This window comes from Pseudopipra pipra, chromosome 2 (genome assembly GCF_036250125.1).
Source record: "Pseudopipra pipra isolate bDixPip1 chromosome 2, bDixPip1.hap1, whole genome shotgun sequence".
Taxonomy (NCBI): Eukaryota; Metazoa; Chordata; class Aves; order Passeriformes; family Pipridae; genus Pseudopipra; species Pseudopipra pipra.
Genome location: NC_087550.1, coordinates 47,689,773 through 47,712,264, shown reverse-complemented (window position 1 = coordinate 47,712,264; position 22,492 = coordinate 47,689,773). Strand labels below are relative to the sequence as shown.

Sequence of the window (22,492 nt, the reverse complement as noted above, 5' to 3'; positions counted from 1 at the left end):
AGAAATAACTGAGAATAGGTATTAAATAAAGAGGACTGAAATCTCCAGCTCCTCTTGTGATAATGCTGCAAAATCAAGAATCTAAATTAAAAATCAAGAGTGTGAAGTTACCCTATGCACAGAAACACAGTGTCTACACTGCGCTTTTGATCAAAAAGCTACTGACCAAAGTAATCTGTGTCACCTCTTCAGTTGACCCTGTTATTCCATTGTTCACTCTTTCCAGAATGATCGTGTTATATGGCATCTCAGAGTCACGGTCCTGTCCCTTTCATGGTCTCTTCAGCTCCCCAATGATTCTAACTCTAACAACATTTTTAGTTCTGTAGTCAGTTCACCTCTTCATCCACAAAACCCATTCTGTAAATACAAGCCTGAGCCTAGTTTCATGGGAGCTAAAATCAATAAAATTTGTGTCTAAGCAACCAATTGCCTTCCAAAAATGACAGTCCAGACAAACTTCTTCAAAGGGCTGACTCTGGAATCACACCAGTGCCAGTACAGGTGGCTGTACTAAGCGCATTGCCAGTGAGGCACATCATGGAGAAAGGAATGGAAAATAGCCTTTGAGAGAAATAAAAAGGCAAAAACTGTATAGACCAAGAATTGTGATGAGGCCCAGTATGTCACACATTGGTGAAAGTTTTTATTACACTAATGTTATTCAGACATTAATTGCCAATTCAAATTGTTACTAGATGCAGGTAGTTTGACACTAGAGGCAAACAACTGGCCTTTTTTCCATCTTTATCTAGACTGCCACATAAAATCTGAAATGCTGAACAAGTTCTGTGATTCAACTGCTTATTTGGTTAACATGGTATTCTACTTTCTATATGTACATCAGTGAATACTGCACTACTGCCCATTCCGAAATCATTAGGAACTTCCAAGGAAGCTGTTGTGTAACTGTGACCAGCTTCTCATGGGTACCAAATAGTATAAGCCATTTATCAAACTTCAGATATATCAGACTTCATTTCAAAAGCAATTAATGTCCCTTTCCTCCCTTGCTAACAGAGTGCCTTCTCAGTCAACTGGTTTCATTAATGCAGTGTTTTCTAAAACTTCTTGCATTGCTGCCTTTTTGTCTCTGAGTAACCTCTCCTGAGTCCAAACCATCTAGCCAGGAACAATCAACTCCTCATATTGTCACTGTCAGCTTCACTGTACATTTACTTGTTTTGACTAAAGGTGATCAGCCACTGTTTGGTCTGACGCAACTGGTAATTACAGGTAATTCTGCTCCTTTGTCATGGAGGAACTGAGCTGCTGCCAGCAGTAAATCTGCAAAATGTGGGGATTTTTGCGGGGATTTTCTTTTGATAATGTAATGAATATAAGTATAGAATTAATATTAAAATATATTTTTAAAAATCTGATCTTCCGCAATCCAGCCTTGAGCCCTTTGCTAGACCTCTGGGGAGCTATTAACTACAGTTTAAGAAATAACTGGCTTAATGATTAGGATGCTATTTTCTCTTCATTTGTTTATGTCTGATCTCATGTGTACTTCTAGCTGGAAGAACAGCAATGCTTGCCCTTTTTCTGTAATGATTTACACAGAATGATACCTCCTTTACACCCTCATTTTACTAAGTAACCCACACTCTTGAAGCCTCCACACACATAGCAGGCTTTGTGCATTTGCTCCCATTCCCACACACCTCTCTTGATTTTCAGTGATCCAATTTGTACACAACAGTCCCAGTTAACTTTCTTATTGTACACTGATTACTTCTGAGATACTTTCTGTTGTTACTGAAGATGATCACAATCCATGAAACATGAAGCTCCTGGGGTTGATTTTTTTTTTTTTCTGGCTGTAAATGTTTCAGTGCTTTCCTTAACCTGCTGGCCTGGAACTAGGAGACAATTTTTTAGACCAACACCTGTGCAAAATCAGGCCCCTCAGTGATTTCAGTGGCACAAAGTCAGTTATTATATATTGATGATTTTTGTCAGGCAAAACTTTCAGCGTCTTCAAAGAGATTTGTCTATAAGTAATAAACAGGACAGAATTGGCCCTTAATCATTTTAAAATAGATAGGCTAAAGCAAAACAAATACACTCCAGGAAAAACTGCAAACTGGCGAGTGCCAGACTTAGTTGACCTTTTCCTTATCTGATTTCTAGTGTGAGTGTATTTTTTTCTCTATAAAGTATGATTTTGACAGAAGCTTAACCTATGCCAATGCATTTTTCAAGACAAGCTTAACTTTGGAGGGCAAAGCGGTTCAGCTTTAAGTAGATCTGAATATGAGCTTTACTGCTGAAATGTAATGCCTGATGTAAGGCATCATAGATAAGAACAGGTTATCGAAATGGCACACTGGGTTTGAACTGGTGAAATCTCATTGAAACTATATTACAAAACAAATTTTTGGTGCTATCTCTTTGGTGATTTTGCAGGTGATAACTGCAACTGTTGGGAGCAGTCAAATCAATGGAGAGCAGGGCTGCTATTGAGAGGGACTGAGACAGTCTAGAGAAATGGAGTGACAGGAGTTTTGAAGTTCAGGACGGGCAAACAGAAAGTCCTGCACTTAGGTTGGAATAACTCCATGCAACAGGACAGGCTGAGGGCTGGCTGTATGGAAAGGGGCTTTGCTGAAAAGGGCCTGAGGATCATGGTGGACCGACAGCAGTATGCCCTTCTGCAAAGGCAGCTACAGCCAGGACTGTGTTAGCAAGAGGTCAATCAGCAGGCAAAAGGGATTCTTCCTCTTTATTTAGCACTTGTGAGACCACATATGGAACATGCATCCTATTCTGGGCTCCTCAGGGCACAAAAGACATGGATATTCTGGAGCAAGCCTGGTGGAGGAGCCACCAAGATAAGATTTGTGTTGGGATGAAAGGACAGGGACATATGAAAAGAAGCTGAAAGAGCTGGGTTTGCTCGTGTGGCAGAGGAGAAGGAAATCTTGTATCTTTCTGCTGCTGTCTCACACAGAGAAGATGGAGACAGACACCTCTCAGGGTGCACAGTAGAAAGACAAGAGCCAATGCACGGAAGTTATAACATGGGAAATTTCTGACTCAAGATAATAAAAACATAATATAAAGATAGTCAAAAAACTGAAACAGGTTGCTGAGACAGAAGATGGAATTTACATCCTTGGAGCTGTTTAAAACTCAGCATGATCCAGAACAACGTGATTTAGCTGGATCTGCTTTGTTAGACTAAAGACCTGGCAGAGATTTTTTCGAGTCTATGATGCTTCCAACTTCTCAACATCAGGTGCTGTAATTTAAAAAGGCAGCATGTCTGATGGATGCAATAGCATAAAGCAAAAATGTGGGTGGAATTATTTTCTATTCTATAAATACTCTTTGGCATTGTATTAGCATATTGGCATCTGAGGTAGCCATTTGTGTTTCTCATTGATTGTTCTGATCACAGCCATTAACATAATTGTTTTTAATTGCTTATAAAGGGGTAAAGAGCCTTGCTGGAAGGGCTATATAAAATATCGCTAGTTTTATTTCAGGTAAAGGAATGTTTTCTACTTCGCGTTAGCTGAATTCCAGTAAGCACAAATTTAAATTTATCTCTCAACTATGCCAGATTAAATTTGTTTTTCTGTATGAGTACACAAAGACGAAGTAGAATGTTTACAATTTTAGGAGTGCTACAAAATGCTCTTTTTAATAATGCATGAAGTAACCAGAGTTATTGCAAACTCATTGTAACAATCTTTCAGTAAACATTATTGTCTTGACTCTAGTTCTACATATCTTCTGGATGCCAAAAGAAAATCCCAGCCTGCCTTCATAGCATCTTCTTGAAAGGAAAAGAAGAATCACATACAGAAACTATAGGAGTTAAAACCACACTTTTATCTGCATTAAAGCACTTCACATGTGGTTGTAACTCCAATTCTATATTTTTTCCTTGTTGCTTTAGCAGTGTTTGAATCTGTGATCAGAAAATGTCGGCCTTCACTGAGTGATTTGCTTTCTGCAGGCCAGCCACCTTTCCAAAGTGGGAAATGGTCTGTAGCTCCTGCAGTCTTACACATACCACTACCTTAAATGATGAACCTGAGACAGACCCCTTGACATCACAGATGCTTTAAAATAGTTGTACGTTTTTAAAAGTACATGTGCATTTATTTTCACGCAGTTTTGAACATTTTCAGTCCTGCCATCACATTTTTCAGCTTTCTACCTTATTGAGCCACAAACTTGTTATAATAAGCAAAAGGTGAATTTCTCACGTAATCCTCATCACCTGAACCCAGGAACTGTGGTTGCAAGGGAACTATCAAATATCACAAGGCTTGCGATAAAATAATGAGAGTTGGCTATGCTCTGACAACCCCTGTCAGTGAGACAACAATAGCTGCTCTGAACAAACACTACATCCAGAAAGGAGCAAATTAACAGTCGGTCAAGGAGAAGTGAAACAGAGAATTGGCAAAGGAAAAACTCGACCAAGCTATGACCAACCAAGGATAAACTAGACCAACTTTCCTGCCTATGTAATAGGAATAACAGCATATATATACGGAGCAGGGTTGTTGTTAAGGATCAATAAATTAATATTTGTGAAATGCTGTGGAGTACTACCTGGAATATGCAAAATAGCAATGTCTGCTAATCAGAGTATGTGCTGCTCCAAGGCAGCCACAGCTTATATGAGGGAGAGAGGCAGGTGAAGGGATAAAACAGGGAAAAAAATCCCACGGGCAAATGGCAAGAAGTGCTGCAGGGAGAGAGAAGGAAATGAAATTGCAGGGGAAGTGGAAGGAGGAAATGAGGCTATACAGGATAAGGAGGTGATGCCTGGATTACTGCAGTGTAAAGACACAGGGCACAAACCCATATGAAATTGAGCTTTATTAGTTCTGCTGCTCATCCTATAACCTATGGTTTGTTGTTGGATTTGGGTTTTTAATTGGTGGGGTTTTTTCCCTTTGGTTTTGTGGGTTGGTTTTTTTTGGTTTTGGTAGGTTGGTTTGGGGTTTTTTTGGGGGGCGTTGGGTTTTCGGTGTGTTTTTTTTGTTTTGTTTTGTTCTGTTTTGTTTTTAGAAAAAAAATAAGTGTAACCAGAGAAAAACAAGTATAACCAGATGGGAGTATTTAACTGACCATCTGCAAGTATGTAGGGGAACTGCGGGTTCTCCAGGGTCTAAATCTTGCAAGAGAAGAAATCAAAATCATTCTACTTCTGTATTGCTGACAAAGAGAGCATTGTTTGAGAACTGATTGCAATGTGGACTTGAACAATAGCTTTAGATCAGCGGAAGCACAGAATATTGCTGTTTCAATTAAAACAAAAGTAATTATCCACCCATTAGTGTCGTGAAAAACACAGGCTGTTAACAGTAGATGCTCTTTAGCAATTTTATTATCTCCACAAAGCTGTTTCTGGTATTTTTTCTACCTCTTATTGATAATTTTTTCTACTGCATAACTATCTGCATGCTGGTTTACATATTCCTCCTCAGCTTCCTTTATATCTTGGTACTGTAGAGAACTGATTAGGGGGGAGACTGTAACGATACAAACTCTTCACCTGGAGGCTGCCTGTTATCAGACTGTGCGTCAGTGTTGTTATTACATGACAGCTAATCTGGCTTTTGGAAAACTGCTGTGCAGATCACAAAAATATGATCTTGCTGACTGCAGTGGGAAGCGTTGCTTGGTATTCTAGCAGAGAACACAGAGACTGAAGAAGTGTCTTGCACTTCTCACTTCTAAGAATGGATTTTCTGAGTTAGTGTTAGAGCACTGTCACTGACTTCTGAAGTTTTCACAATGAGGAGAAACTAGAGTTACTGAAACAATGGATTCTCTAGTGCCTGTGTCAAGAATCAAAGCCATTAATTTTTAAAGAACAGTTTCTATTATTGAAAGCATTTCATTAGAGTATTAAAAAGCCCTCTTTGTACCTATACTTGTGGCCCTATTTATCCAAAAGATTCTGTTCAGAACAATGTGAAAAAGCACACAGATACTGTTTTCAAGCCTAGCCCATGTCCTTTTATAACAAGATCACTGAGACGTAGCTATATACACTTCTCTTGCAGAATACAATGACATCTTTCAAAAGAGTTACCAGTTTATAAATGGACTATTTTTCTACAAATTGTAACTTTATTTTCGGTTAGAATTCCACATTCTACTAGGAGTCTAAAGACTCAAACAGTGATAACAGTTTAGAAATTTACTGTTACTTTCACCACAACTAAATTTTTATATTTTACAGTCTATTGGACATGTCTCTTAACTGATGTATATTTTACATTTATAGAAATTTTTATTTAGTTTAGTCGCATATTTTGTCTTTTAACTTCTCAGATGCGGAGATTGTTATACAATCTGTATAATATTACTCATATTATACTATTATATAATATTATACAACCTGTAGAATAACAGGTTAATTGCGTGCCAGCTATACATATATGGCCAGATGCCTAGTATCAGCTGAGTTGTGAAAATGAAAGTATCAAAATATCTCCATGTATGAACTCTGCAAGAAACAAATACTACCCTCTGCTTAAAAAAAAACAAAAACCAACCAAACTAAAACCACCAAAACCACCAACCAACAAAAACCCAACACCCCTACTGAGGAAAGCTTTGGTTTTCCAATATGAATATAAGGGGAAAATCATCATGAGCAAATTTTACCCTGTCAGAGAACTCTCACCTAATTCATTTTGTTTACGGATTTAGTCTAATAGTGACTATTTCTCACACCTCTTTGTAAAATATTATGAAATTTACTGATGAAAAGTGCTAAGGAATAGAACAATATTTATCTATTGTACCATTATATATTATAATTTGTGTAGTTTCCTGTGATAATAATTTATTAATGTCTTGCCTATGATTACAACTAAGACTGAATTTCTGCTTTTGAACCTATGAATAAAATGCATAACTACTTGCTCAAATCCTCTTATATCCAGTTAGTCTACCATCATCCCTGTTATGGCTCCCAGAGAGCATGTACAACTGTTATGAAAATAGTTGTATTTTCTGAAAATGTACCCTCAAAGTAATTACAAATATAATTTATTAATACAGATGTTTCACTATCTGTCGGTCAGCACAAGATGAGTTGATAACATGATTTTCCAAATATATTTCCTGTTTGTCTCTTCTGTTCCCCTGAAGGATCCAATTTTACTCACATAATGTGTTAAGGCTCTCATTCTGTATAATTTGATGAAGCATCAGGTTTTCTTGGAATTATGAAGTACAAGCTGGAGAAAATGTCTTTTATGTCTTACTCTCTATTACCTCATAGCATAAATCCTGGAACACCTGTTGCCCACAAAGTAAAGGGTATTTCCATAGCAAGGCTGATTAATCTGTCATGAGAATGGTGGATAACCTTCACTGGGATATGTGTCAATAAAAATACCAGTGGTGAATTCAGATGGCTTTCTTGTAAGGACCAAGCCGCCTTCCCTCCGCCCCCACTATTACGTCTGGATCCAAATTGAAGAGGTTCCAGAACAAGTAGAGGTATATAGTATCATAGAACCATGTAGATTGGAAAAGACTCTTCAAATCAAGTCCAATCATTTACCCAGCATTGCCAAGTCCACCACTAAAACATGTCCATAACTGCTATATACACAAAGCAACCTGCTCTGACCTCAGATCTGACTGTGCTAGGAGGAGAAGGTTGGACTGGAGACCTCCAGAGATTCCATCCCAACTGAATTATCCTGTGATCTTATTGTACTATGATCTTGCAGTCATACTGTATATTAGTCCAACATCAGGTGTGGTGTGTCTGCGTTCAGACGATGCAGCAATAGTCCAGCCAGCTAGTGGTTTGATTGGTTAGCAGAGGAGTATATAAACTCATGGGACTTATTCTGTTGTCAAGAAATATTAATGAAAACCTGACATGCCCCAGAGTCAGCAAAACCATCTACAGTCGCAGATATATGACAGAGGCACAAATATACCTGTACCACGCCTACTCTTCAACTTCTAAAGCCAGACTACCCATGCACACTAGTGTAAGCTGGGTGCTTGCCAAACCACAAGATTATGAAACAAGGAGAGGCACAGGACGAGCAACAGCAGTTTACACTTGTTATATTTTCTCTTTGCTCCTCTGTATCTATTGGTGCCTCTGTACATTTGGAATGTAAGTTCTTTAGAAGATAGAATGAGGTTTTCTCTCAGTGTCTTACACAGTGACTCAGGAGGCGAAGCACTCTGGCCTGTGACTCGTGTTTCTAGGTGTTATGGTAGTACAAATACTGTGTAATAACAACTACGTGCTCTGAGAGATTTCGAGGGTAGGAAATCATTCCTATCTGCTCAAGTAATATACCTCTGTGAGAAGAATTCTTTAACTGAAGCCCTTAGGAGATACTAGATGTGCCATTTCTCTTGACAGCCTATTCCAACCATTAATGTCTTCCACTGTTAAAAAAAGTCTGTAATTTATAATTAAAATCTGTTTTATTTCAGTTTATATGTATTTTTCTTGGTATGCCTCTCACTGTTCAAGATTAAAGATTCCTGTAGCTGCCTTCCAGTCTTCTTTTTGATAAGTCAAGCAGATTGTGCTCTTTAAGTCTCTCCATGAAAAGAATTTTCTCCAGCCTCAAATAATTTCTCTGCTTTCTTTTGGCAAGTACACCTGAGACTAGCACAGTATTACCACAAAAATCTGTTCAATGCCATACATAAAAGGACAATAATTTCTCTTTCTACTTCCTACATCTCTGGTTTTTTAGGCAAAGATTCCATTATTTGCTTATACCATAGCATTAGACTGGAAATTTGCAGTTGCCGCTCTCCACAACACATCCTCTCATCTCAGCAGATGTGACCCGCTTACTGTATTTTTAAGTAACTCTGCTTATGTCTATATTAAAATACACTGTATCTGAATGGGATGAATTTACTAAGCAATACAAATCTTATGATAACCCCAGCCTGAATTTAATTTCCCATTTAGCTACTCACTGCCTCTTCACAGCACATCAGTTTTGCTTTCTCATAGATGCATTAGCATTTTCAGCAATTTGTTTTTCTCTTGGGATGCCTGCCCTCTCCTGCCAGCTCTCCTGAGCAACTTCACCCTTCCATTTTGCTGTTCAGGGCATCCCATCTACCAGTTTCCTGAATAAACTTGTCTGTTTCCCTAAAGCCAGGGTCTGTGGTCTCCTGCTCTCCTTCCTCAGCCCACATAGGATCGTGTACTCCACTCTTCAGTCACTACAGCCCAGGCTTTGATAACAAAGCCATTGATTACTACACCCCTAGTTCCTGAAGAGCAGATCCAGCTGGGAATCGCTCCTGGTTGGTTCAGTCAGGCTCAATAAGTTATCCTTGATGCCTTCCAGAAATCTCCTTGTTTGCTTGCATTCTAATGTAATGTTGTACTTGCAGCGGATGTCAGGGAGATCGAAATTCCCCCAAAACCCAGGGTCTGTGATCAAGAGATCTCCTTGTTCCTAATTAAAGTTCTCCTTGAAAGGTTGGCTGGCCAGTTGGCAAAGGTGGTCCTATTCCTTTTGTCAAGTGGATCTTGTCTCTCCTCAGTGATACAAGATATGACTAGTATCTTTTCTCAGGCAAGGTTGGTTACCATACTGATCTATATGCATTACACTCACTCTGTTTTCAAAGCTCTGTTTCTTCAAGCATACCCAAACACATGCACAATCCTGGTCTACCCACCCTTTTTTTCCTTTAGCTCATCAAACATCTGGCATACTTAATTAATTTCAATGCCCCAAGGGGCTTAATGATGACAATTAAGTGATAATTTCTGATTCTCTTCCACATTTCCTCATATTTTACTTTAGTTCAGTGGTTGAGAGTATAGAAAGTGTTTCTACATTTCCTCTTGTTCTATGGCATGAGTTTAGTTTGCTTATAACACAGCACCTCAGTTTGCATGGCATTTTAGAACAAAATGAGTCTCTCTGTAGGTTACTAATTTAGCATCTTCCCAGCTGCTTTGCTTAGTCTCCAGTCACAATTAGCCCACATCTGACAGATACAAGCCAGCATAGCCACTTATTCCCCATTCTTTTTGAAATGTGGTCCAATACTCCACAATATCTAAATTTTCCCTTGGAACTACAAACAGAAAGAGCACATCACGACAAGCATATTTTGTCTTCTTTCTTTAATTTACAGGCAGGAAGAAACTTCTAGGCAATCTCTGACTTTCCGTTCAAGTGCCTTTCAAGATTTTCTGCAGTATTCTATGGCCTGTATGGTTCCACTTGATGCCACATAATTGGTTCCAAACTGAATTATCTCCCAGATAACCATATCAGCTTCTGCAGTAGTGCAATTGCTTTTCCTGTTTTTTGCTTCAGGGAGACAGCACGCTCTCTCATTTTTCTGGTGTCATGTTTTAAAGATTTTGTCTACTCTGGATGATAGAGGAGTATCTGCTGTGGTGTGTCTGATTAATAATGTAAGGAATTATTGTTTTGGAGATGTATGGTCAGCACTGTATTTCAGTAAATGAACTGCTGGATATATGAATGTTTGACTCTTCTAGCCAGCTAAATACCCATGCTTGCTTTTTTTTGCTCATAAATGGCCAATCAAATACTTTTTTCTATTCTTTCCCATTCCCCTGATGCTGTCCTCCCCCATGGTTTCTGTGGCAACAAATTCAGAATGTAGTCATCCAAGAGGTGTTCATTTTCTCAGATACTATATTTCTGAAACATACAACTCTAGGCCTCAGACATCATATAAAAGAATTTTATATGATATCTCAGAATATTTCAAGTTACAATAGAGTTTAGTTGTAATACTTTCTAAAGTCATATTCTTTATGTTTCAGCTGAAGGAAAAGTTCCTATTCCATTAACTTAATTGCTAAAGAACTTTTACTTCTGAAGATCACAGAATATGCACTGACATATTTTTAATAATAATGCATCTTAATCTGCTAGACATTTCCTCTATATGAAAAAAGACAGATTGGTGCATATCTTGGCTAGCTTTATGCTTCTTTAATGCAGGTATCAACGTCTTGAACAAGTTATCCAGATTTCTGTTACAGTCTGCAAGCAAAGACGTGATTCAGCTCTTCCTCAAGCAGATCCCTCAAGTAGTTGATATGACTAGTCTACACATCAGCTTTATTTTCCAAGACTGGGGCATGCAAATCACAGACTCTCAGAGACAAGTGGGTCAGTCATCTAGAAATAAAGCAAGAAAAAGAAGAGAGAAATTAACAGGCACATGCCCCCCCTCTACATCCCCATATTCCTGGGAGTGACCCTGGAGGGGCAGCTTTTCCAGCTGCTGTTGGGATGCAAGAAGTCACTTGGAAGTTAGCTTGGCATGAGTGACTGAGTTGATAGGAAGCAAAAGTTTCCTTAATGCCATTCCCTAACTTGCTTTTATTGTTTAGCTGTGAGTTATGCCTATTCACGCTCCTCACCTCTCCAGGCCACACAGGAACTCTTTCCCTGGACACAGATCACCACTTGCATTAAGCCATCATGCACCAACTTCCCTCTCGCCCCCCAACTCTCTCACTGCCAGTGCTTGCTCAGCACTCACCCGTTAGATTTCATGTCTCTTTTTAGTCAAGAGAACAGGAGGCTCAGGGGGGACCTCACCATTCCTTACAATTACCTGCAAGGTGAAGGTCTCTTCTGCCATGCCTACAGCAAGAGAATGAGAGAAAATGGCCTAAAGCTGAGACAAGGTTCAGATTACATATTAGAAAAAAATTTTCACTGTTAGGGGGGTCAGTATTTGCCAGCAGGTATTGCCAGCAGGTTGAAGGAGGTGATCCTGCCCCTCTGCTCTGGCCTGGTAGGCCATATCTGGAGTACTGTGTCCAGTTTCAGGCTCCTCAGTGCAAGAGAGACATGATGCTCCTGGAGCAGGTCCAGCAGAAGGGCTACAAAATTTTTCAAGGGACTGGAGCATCTCTTTTATGAGGAAAGGCTGAGGGAGCTGGGCCTGTTCAGCCTCAAGAAGAGAAAACTGAGAGGGGACTTCATCAATGTCTGTAAGTATCTAAACGGGGGGTGTCCAGAAGATGGAGCCAGGCTCTCCTCGGTGGTGCCAAGCAATAGGACAAGAGGCAACAGGCAGAAACTGATGCAGAGGAAGTTCCACCTGAATACCAGGAAGAACTTCTTTACTGTGTGAGTGAGCAAATGCTGGAATGGATTGCCCAGAGAGGCTGTAGAGCCTCTCTAGTCTCTAGAGTTATTGAAGAACCATCTGGATGCAAGCCTGTGCAATGTGCTCTAGGACAACTCTGCTTGAGCAGGGAGGTCCATACCAGATATGGACCTTGCTGTGGTCCCTTCCAGCCTTACCCATTCTGGGATTCTGTGGTCAGACGTTGGCATACCACCAGGGAGGTGGTGGAGTCACCCCTGGGGATGTTTAAGAAGCGTTTGAATCTGGCGCTGGGTAATAGTGTTTAGTGGTTTAGGGGTTACTGCGGGTCACAGTGGCAATGCTGAGCTGACGCTTGGACTGGATAACCTTACAACCGTGACAATTCTATGAGCCTGTGACTTTGTAACTCCCACGCCACCAAGGAACACCCATCGGCTCTCCTTCCCCGGCGCCGCCGATCGAGCATGCCCGGCACGCTCGGGGCGGGGCGGAGGCGGGGGCGGAGGGGCGGGCGGGGAGCCGGGCGCTGACCCGGCGGGAGGCGGGGCCGGGCGGGGCGGGATCCCGGGAGCCGGTGGGTCGCGGGCGGAGGGAGCGGGGCTGCGCGGCGCGGTGGGAGCTGCGCGCCCGGCCGTGGGGGCCCCGCGCCGGCGGGGGCGGGGGGGCTGCCCCCGCCGCCTGCCTACCATCCTGCTTTCCTTTCCCTTCCCTTCCCCTCCTGATCCCGCACGGCCCGGCCCGGCTCCGCTCGGCTCGGCACTGTGATTGGGCGGAAGATGGCGCTGGGCGGATGGAAATCCTAATGACAGTCTCCAAAATCGCCTCCATCTGTACCATGGTGAGGGAGTGAGCGAGTGCGGGACCGGGGCTGCGCTGCCCTGCCGGGTCCCGGGGGTGGGGCGCGGGCGGTGGCGGCGGGAGGCGTGCGGGGGGCGGGCTGCGGGGGCGAGGGGCGGTGTCCGCGGAGCGGGAGCGCTGCCGTGGGTGGTGATCGGGAGCGGAGCGGGGTTAATCGGCTTTGGGAGACTCAGCCTGGATGCGGGCGCTGAGGGGGCTGGGCTGGGGGAGGGGGGGGAAGGCGGGGTCCCGGCTTTGGACGGGGTAGGAGTGCGGGATAACAAGCACAGCCTTCCCCGGGGTGCGCCCAGAGCAGGGGACGAGAGCTCCAGGGCATCGCCTCCAGTGCGGGTCTGCGTTTTGTAGGTGTGTGGTGGTCACAGTCGGGTTTCTGGAAGCGCCTTCCTCCTCCCGGCACACTCCACAGCGTCCCCGGCTCTCCGAGCGCTATGCTCCTGTGCTGGGGCAGGAATCGCCCATCGGCGGGCGAGTGCTCCCCCAGTTATCCGGACAAGTGCGAGCATCCCGTCCCGCCGGGTCGGCTCCTCGCGTTGGCATGTAATCCGGCTTGTTTGCATCGATTCAAGTCCTGCTAGGAGGCTTCTCCCAGTGATTGCTTTTTCGTTACTCCCTCTCGTGATAAGTTAGAGCCATAAGCAGATGTACAGATGTGATATGGCTCTCTTGGGTTATTTTAAAGAGGGATGGGGAGCTCAGTAGATTCGCTGATGGAGGAATGATGAATTTAAGGAAGGAAATATCCCTTAGTAGAAGTTACTAGTTGTCATGGAAGAGATGTGTTGATGGCTCATAGCAGAAGGTCTTGCATTTGTGCTCTCTTCTGCCTGTTCCATGACCATATGAAAGTTCTTGTTCCCAAATCTATTGCCATGGGGGAAGAGAAGAGATGGTTAGGGGGGAAGAAGCTGAATTGCTGTTATAATGCCTCATAACATCAAGCACTGGGAAGTGCTTACATTTTATACTATTGGGAACTGCTCTGTGGTTTTCATAAATCTCGTTGTGAAGAGGCCTTAGCACCTCAAACAGACATTTCAGTGGTGGCCCATGAGAATTTTAAATGAATGTCTGTAAGCCCATAGGATGGGATTGCTCAGGTGGTAGCTGGTCACTGGAGTAGTGTATTTTTGTGACGTGGGAGATCACATCTTTTAGTTTGGACTTGAAAAGTATGACTTCTTGAATTAATCAGCTGTATACCAACATCTTTATATGGCCAAATGTTGTAGGAAATGTACCATGTACTTCAGGAGTTTTCCTTATCTGAAGTAGTCAGGTTTTACTTTAGATTGTTGAGGAATCAGTGTGATTGATCCCTTAGCTAGGGTGAATCTCGTTTTATTGCAGGTCTAGCTAACATCTTTTCACCCAGAGTTGACCCTTTGCATCAATATAAATTCAGTGCTGACCTCTTGATTTAGGTCGAGTATGAGACCTCGCTCCTCTGCTTCTGGACTGCATTAAAAACTGTAGGTCTGGACTGGCCAAGCAGACAGTTTAAGATTATGTGAAGGAGCACTTGGTGTTTACTGTGGAGTAGTTTGAAAGGTATGGTTGTGGTAAGACAAATCTCTTTAATTTTAGGAAGAGTCAAATACTCATGTTTAGGCATACATTTTGCAAAACTGTAAAGGAACCTAAGTGCTGAGTAATACTATTTTTTTTTCTGTCGACGCTTCTTTGTGTCAACACACTCTTTGATAAAGTGCCAGACAACTACCTAAAAATTCTTTCAAGTTTTTCTTGCTTTTTCACATGCCCCTTACACAAACTCTCGGGCTGTTACTTCTCTTCTTGTGATTGCTTACTACAAAACCAGTAAGAGGCAATTTTTGTCGAGACAGTTTGTGCCTACACAAACCTAGTATGCATGTAGACTTATAATGTGTAACAGAGCAGTCCAGAACTGTATCGAAGAAGTTCTTCCATTGTGGTTCTGTGTTTCATAACTGTTTTTTCTTTTTTTAATCCAAATTCAAGTTTTTCTTCTGCTGCCTCAGTTATATTTTGTGCATCTTACCCTTGTCGTTCAAGCTCTGAATATTAGAAAGCAATATACTATGTTTTACAGTACTGGCAGGTTGTGTGGGTACAGTGTAGGTCAATAACCAGTATTTTTAGTTTGTTATCTATGGTGTCTTTTAGGGATGATCTTCCAAAAGGACGTTCTGTCTACAGGATTGGTTACTTAGTATGCTTCATTAGTTTATTGATCTATACTCTAGTGTTCATAGCAGTGGTGGCAGAGCTCTTTCTGTAGGATTGTGTCCAAGTGTTGTATCCCTTTAAGTTTTCTTAAAATTCTTTGCTCTACATCACCACTCCCATGGTCTTTTGTGCTGTAGTAATTACAAGGCTGGAGATTGTGGAAAAGCACTGGAAGTACCTTTGCCCTTGAGTGGTTTAGCCACTGTTCTTTTTGCAAAATGGATGGGGTTAAAATTGTGTGATTTTTTTTTTTAATTATTTTTAATCTCTTCACAGTAAAAGTAGAACTTGGTCTTTTACCCTTACCGATGCATGAAACTGCAGTCAAAGTCTTACCTGACTGAATTATGTGGGGCTTTTATGCATGGCTGAGGAGTCATAAAGTAACCTGTGCTAACTGCAACAGAGATGTGTCCCAGTTTATGTTTACCATAAGTACAGATTGTTTCTAGTACTTCTAACTTTTTGCTTCAGGAAAACAGGAAACACTTGTTAGCAGTTGAAAGGTATCAAGTCTTAGAGTAGCTGAAACAAGGAGAAGACATAAATTATCTTTGTAGCTTAAAAGCTACAAAAAGACTCAAAGATGTCAGTCTCAGACATACTGAAGGAAGTTGTAATGGTAGTAGGACTTGTTTTTTCAATGTTTCTACTAGAAGGTGGTTGATTGTGTTAGCACAACCTGAAAAAGTGTGGTGATATTTAAAAGCAAGGCTAATCTAGAAGCTGTAGCATTAGGTGTGAAAATCTTCTTTGTGTTTCAGGTATTTGTCAGTGCATTCCCTTCTCTATCTGCCAGAGCAGCATCTTGTATACCGGATCAGTGTCACTGGTTGTCTTCAGTGACCAACTCAGCCCCCCAACACTGACATCAAGTGCATAGTTTGTGCCTAGATGTTGATTGCGGGATGTAACTGTGTGTTCTGACTGAGAAGTCTGTCTGTGTCTTAGAATCCAAATGTTTGTTCTGTTTTTGAAAGGATTAAGACATATGGAGTTATGCTGTTGTCCTTTCCCTGTCTGTCTCCTCTAAGGGTACTGTTACCAGTAGTACCTTTTTGCCCATTTCAGTCACACTTAAGGGTGAAAAGGTTTCAGAGGTACTAAAGTTCAAACACGCTTGTGTGGAAAAAAGGCAGCTTAGCAGAAAGAGACGCTGGAAGAACCCAGCTGAGGGGAGGTTGCAGTGCACTTACCTATGGTGTCATAGCAGAGAGGCTTTATTAAAACTCTAAATTACATGAAAATTTTATAGCTAACTGTGACATAAGTATGCATATATGGGCTTTATTACTGCTTAAGGAATCATTAGTTTACAATGGGGTTTTCAATCCTGATTGTGAAATCTGCACTTAATGTAAATTGATGTTTTCCAGAGTCTGCAGCCAGCCAGAAATGGCTATGATGTACTCAATCCTGTTCCTTCTAATTGCACCGTCTCCTCTGAAGCACAAATTATAATACTTAAACATTAATCGATGATCAAGTTAACAGATTCCACTGGAAAGTATACAGAGGACTCATGCTGGAAGAAATGAGGATTGAGAGTTACATGAAGGAAAGAAAAGTTGTGGGAAAACATAGCTTCAAAATGAGGAGGTGACAGAAAAGAAAGCAGAGGAGGAGAGGGCTAAAGTGACACAGAATAAATAGCAGTATTGTGGTATTCCTTTATCCAGCTGTCTGACTTGCTCATGTAGCACGAGTGGCAAGAAGGAACATGTGCTGTGTCTCAGCCACTGCATTTCACTTTGGCATGATGACCTGAATCTGCCGTGACCAGTGGACTGGAGTGTTCAGGCACGTGTTTCCTTGTGGTGGTTCTATTGCAAGCATATGAAATTTTGGAGAAGTATTTGTTAGGCAGTTGGGGTAAGAGCTTAAACCACATTAGGGAGGTTCACTCATCTGGTGGGAGTTCTTATCAGGAGAATATTTCATGATAAACATGACACTAAGATTCAAGTAGGATTGAGACATTTGTCATCATCATTTCTGTAGATGCAACATGCTGCAATATGGTAATAAAAGGATGAGTCTGTGTATTTGCTCTTTAAAATACAGGATTTGTGACAGGGGCTAGTATACTAATTAATTTAGACAAATTTGTTTTAAATTTTCACCAAAATAGGAATTTGACTCTAATATAAAATAAATGTCAAATATGAGACACAAAGGAAAAAATTCCTGAGGTTGTGTAGCTGTAAAGCAGCCTTTATACCAGCACAGGGAATTATTTAGTTGAGATATTACTTAGTTGGATAATTTTATTTTTATAAATGTTCCTTTTTCTTTTTACCTGTGTGTATGCTTATATGCATCTTGCAAGTCCTAAGCACAAAGAAACAGTGAAATGCAAACTTGGACTCTAGTCTTGCCAGCAGAATTTTTAGCTGTGTCAGTGGGAACAACTAATCCGATTACTAGACGGGGCTTGAATATTTAGGTTGGTCATTTATGTAGTCCTTTTTATTTACTTGTTACATTTCCAAAGCAATTAATTTGCATTAAAATTTCTAGGAATGATTCTGTAAAAATGTGGTAAAAGGATGTCTGTTCATTAATGATATTGTCTGCTTTTCTCTTTCAAATTTGTTGAGGGGAAGAGGTGTATAAAAGCCCTGTGTAAGGGGTAACTTTTGTTTTCCTAGCTTAGGAAGATTGCCAAAGTTAAATGCTTTTGACAAATGATTTATTTCAGTAAGGTCTATCTGATCTTTTGGTTTAGCAAAAAAAATCTAGGCCTTTTTTGTAGCATAGACCAGAACTGGAAAACATTTTTACCATTTTTCATAAACTCAAATTCTTTTTATGATTCCATGAAAATGGGAAGTTAGAAATATATTTATTTTCTGAAACTGGAATTATGTGGGTTAAAAGAGCATCTGAAACACACCACAGCATGCAGTTTATCAACAACAGCAGTTGAGTAAGCTGTTCTGCCCACCCACCCCGCATTTTGGGTAGTTAGGTAAGTTTAATTTTTCTGAAATATTAGCTTATCTTTAACTTCAGTATTGAAAACACAAAGAAGTATGACTACATCTAGCTGGTCTGAAGGCAAATAGGTTATGCATGCTCAGTGAGCATGCCTCAGTGAGGCTCAAAAAACTGGTGTAGTAGACATACCAAATGTGAAGAGAAATTAATTTTGTGCTATGCTATAATTTTCCTTACTCAGGGACAGTTTTTTTCACTTTGTACTCAATGAAAAACCTTTTGTCTTAGCTTCACATTATAATAATATACAGGACTATGCCTTTAACAAATTAGTTAATAATATAACACTATTTTGTTAAGTATTTTAAAAATATTAACTGAAACTATCCAGGTATTTCATAGTTAAATTATCAAGTTGTATGTTACAACGCATGTTCTTCTGCAAAGAAATGAAAAACAAGGATTATTGAATCCCACTCATATTTCACTTCTGCTTCCTGGCTAGAAACACTATCAAATGAATTATGTTTCCATTTTCGTTGTAGTTGAAACAACAGATATAAACTTATTTAATATAGCTGTTCTCTTTGCTCTTAATCCTGATTCATATAAATACACAGAAACGTATGAATTCACATATTCTGATAAAACATAACTGGAAGAGTAGAGTTACGCATTTCTTCTTTAACAGAAGATTCCATCAATCACAGTGCCTTCATTAATGCATTAGTCTATGAAATTCTGTATACCTTCGCTAGTTGCATGGGCAACTAGTAAAGTTCTAATCCATAGTAAAAAAAAAAAAAGTGAAATCACTAGTAAGTGAGTGCTTCTTTACCAAGATTTATTTTTGCAAATTATAAATAATTACGTTAATTTGTTTTAAATGTGAAATTTTGGTTTTACTTGGGAAATTTACAACTCAATCAAACTAGAGGATAAAGCTGTTAAGTAAACTGCTGAAAAGATGACCCACCATATTATCAATTGATATTTATTCTAGAAAGGGATAGATCAAATTCCCCTATTGCACACCAATAAGATTAAGATCAGTGTAAGCTTCCAAGCACATTAGGCTGGTTATGAATCAAGCCTTCGTAAGAGAAATTCTGCTTGCTAGGTTGAATGATAATGACAAGGTAGGACACTTTAAAACTGCAGTTGTTTCCCTGCTTGTTAATGGTTTTAGACAGTATTTTTAATATAGGGAGGCATCCCAAGTTACTATACTTTGGTTTGTGTCTCGGGAGTGGTTTTAGAGAGCACAAATTAGATAGCTTTTGGAGGGAACTAAATCAAACAACATACTTCAGCTGCAACTGGTGCTCAGTCACAAAGCCAGCCCAGAACTAATCTGGCAAAACCCCTCTGAAGCCCAAAGGGTGTATGACAGATCCTAAGCACCAAATGATTTGCTTTACAGATTGGCTCCAGTTAGCTTATCCATACGTTAGCTGTTAGTGTGTCTCAGGAGTACTCCTTTGACATGTAACAACACAACAGTGTGGCCGCTGAGGCAGTGAGAAAAGGCAATAATAAAAGTGGAAACAGCATTTAAATGATGTTATTGTTTTAGCAAGTGAAAAACTAATCAATCAAAAACCAGCATCATATGTCTGAGCTGTCTTTTTTTCCCTGTTTTCCAGTGAAATGTACAATATAAGTGGGGGTTTTTTTATCTGTGAAACTTGAAAATCAGGAAAATCCAACTATACTCAATACAAAGATAGTACACTTTCCTATCCCAGTGTGTTTTCTGGGCTTTGATTCTACTAAACTAAAATCAAACACTCATTTGGTTAATGTTAAATGTGTTGATTTGTAGAAACCTCAAGCTCTTTTGAAAATAAAAATTGAGAAACTTAATTAAGGGACTTCTGTGGCAAACACAGATTCTTATCCCTTCGTTAAAAAATTTGCATTTAAGGGGATATTTGATAAAACCAATAGTATGGCTTTTTTTTAACTTGATGGGGGGATAAACAGTAAGTGTTCAACTGATTTGAACATGATTAAGTTAAGGTTACTCATGATTTATCTCAGTTTGAAGTTAAACACAGGATTAAATGTACAGTAGTTCACCTTTACACCTAACTTTCACTGGGTTTGTGGAGATTCTTTTATAATCACTGATAGTTTAACATTGTTTCCAAGATAATTTTCAGTAAAAAATAAAAGTTAAGCAGATCTTGATTTCATATTGTGTCGTTGTAAACACACCTTAGTTGCTGAACTTTCTACCTTGTAAAGCCATATTGTGTTAACTATGACAAATGAGTGTTCTCTCTGCCTGTACAATTATGTCTGTGCTAGAAGGGGGGTAATGTAAGGCAGTACTTGCTGATGTATAGCTTTTATACTAATATGATGCAAAAACTGGTAAATCCCAGTACTATTCCAATATTAACTTTTTGGACTTATCTTTTGCCTCTGTTCCTTCCCATTTCTGGGTAATGACCTTGTGTGCTTCCACTCAGGACAACGTGGGAAATCGGAAGTGGATGTACTAACCAAATTTGATGATGTTCCTTTCTATCCCATGTATAATATCAAAGCCAGGTTGCAGTGTGGGGACTGAACATGTATGTGTTATTCAGTGACTCCCTCAAAAAAGAGATGTTTATTTTGTGGTCTTCCCACATACCAGCTAAGTGGCAGAGGAATAAATTCTATACTCTGCAGCATACAGCACAGCCTGAAATATCCTAAGTCCAATTCCCAAGTCCAATAAACCCATCTTGGCTGATGGAAAGAGATACATTGCACTTCTGCCTTAAACCTCTTCTGTCCTCTTGTCCAAAAGGTGATATAGTGCCATAGTGGTGATGTCTCAGTGCTCCCCCCTGCATCTGTATTTGCATAAGAGTCAATAAGAGACTGGGACTGATAATGTATGCTGTAATCATGATTGGGAAGCATTTTGCAACAAGGTGTAGTTAGGTTTTAAAATAGCTTTTATGGGTCAGATGTGAACATGCATTTTACTGTACTATTTCAGTGCTTTTGCTCTCTGCAACCAACACACTGTGCACAGTGTAAATGATTACTTTAGAGGGAGGAATAACATCCTTGATGACAGACAAAAAGAGAGCTGTGAAGGGAAGTCTGAGTAGCCTGAGGTTTTTTTATATCGATGTAAAACATCCATGCTGGTTTGTACTAACATTCATAAACAACTGCATTCAAACATAGGTAATGCCATGCTTTGAAATCATGTGAAAGTCTAAGCCTTGAATGAAGCATCTTTGAATTATTGCCAAACCATAACAATTTTGGGGTATCTTAGCATGTCTTTCTTATTGCCAAGTCAGGATCTTTATTGTGCTAGAAAACTAAATACAGTGTTCAGGTCTGTACAAAACAGAAACATCAAAGTTTATATCATAATATTTTCCTTCCAAAGATAAAGCAGCTACTCCACCCTAGCTTTGAAAAGAGGAAGTGTCTCCTAAGAGCCTGCTCTTGAATTTATTTATTTTTAAAGAAGTAGAGAATTTAACAATAGGATAAAAGGCCTTCACAGTTTCTTCTTTTTCCTAGTTTATTTGTAAATAACACCCCCCTTGCCAGAGCTCATAGAGGCATTTCAATAAAGCTGCAAAACTAAATATTCAGAAGTCATTGAGTGATTTAATGTTAAATGAGGGTAACCCTTTTCCTTACCACCAACATCTGTATTTGAGAACTGCTTCTGAAGTAATAAGTTCTGCAGCTACATCCCCAGTAAAGGAGAGGCTTTATCTTACTGGATAATTGGAGGAGATGTGACTGATGAAAACAGCAAGGGCTGTGCTGTGAATGGAGCAGAGCTATACTGTCTCAAGTGTGAAGTTACACTATCTTTTGCTCTATTATCTCCTAATTGGCCTTTGACCATGCGTTTCCAGTTTCAGAACCACTGAGGTAGATTGCATAAGTTCTGCAGTACTATGATCACATCATGGCAGATGCCACATCATAGTTTCGTTTTAATTTTATACATATTGATACAGTTCTGATTTTAATTATGTTCCCCTTCTCCCTCTCTGTAATTAATCCATAAAATCCTGTGTGCTGCTTTTAATGCAGTCTGTGATTTTGATTTAATTCTCTTGTTGTAATGTCCTGTGTAATGGCTATTTGATATAGCCTTGGTGTAAAGAAAGAACTTGTTGGGAAGGAGTCACACCTGTTTTTAAGGTTCTTTTCCATATATTATGTGCTACATTAGCTGCACTTAGGCCTGCTGGAATACTCATGATCATGTATTAGTTTGATAGAGGAGATATATATCAGTTTTGTTTTTTGCAACAAAAGGGATTTAGAGTTGGATACGTTTGCTTTTCTCTAAAAGCAGTCACCGTAAGAGCTCATAGAAAGCTAGGTTTTTTGTTCTCTG

General features: G+C 40.0%; 1 protein-coding gene and 1 long non-coding RNA gene across 2 annotated transcripts in view; one reads left to right on the top strand and one right to left on the bottom strand.

Annotated features, from left to right (window-relative positions):
• Positions 1-10,107: 10,107 nt before the first annotated feature.
• On the bottom strand, positions 10,108-12,884 carry LOC135409614 (uncharacterized). The gene is made up of 2 exons (XR_010428278.1): positions 12,795-12,884; positions 10,108-11,162 (listed from the first exon to the last, which is right to left on the bottom strand). It is a non-coding gene; the product is annotated as an uncharacterized LOC135409614 (long non-coding RNA).
• USP12 (ubiquitin specific peptidase 12) overlaps positions 12,812-22,492 on the top strand; it is a 34,820-nt gene continuing 25,139 nt past the window's right edge. The window contains exon 1 of the mRNA XM_064645411.1: positions 12,812-12,946. Coding sequence (XP_064501481.1) covers positions 12,899-12,946 — 48 coding nt within the window. The 5' untranslated portion in view covers positions 12,812-12,898. The remainder of the gene's footprint in view (positions 12,947-22,492) is intronic.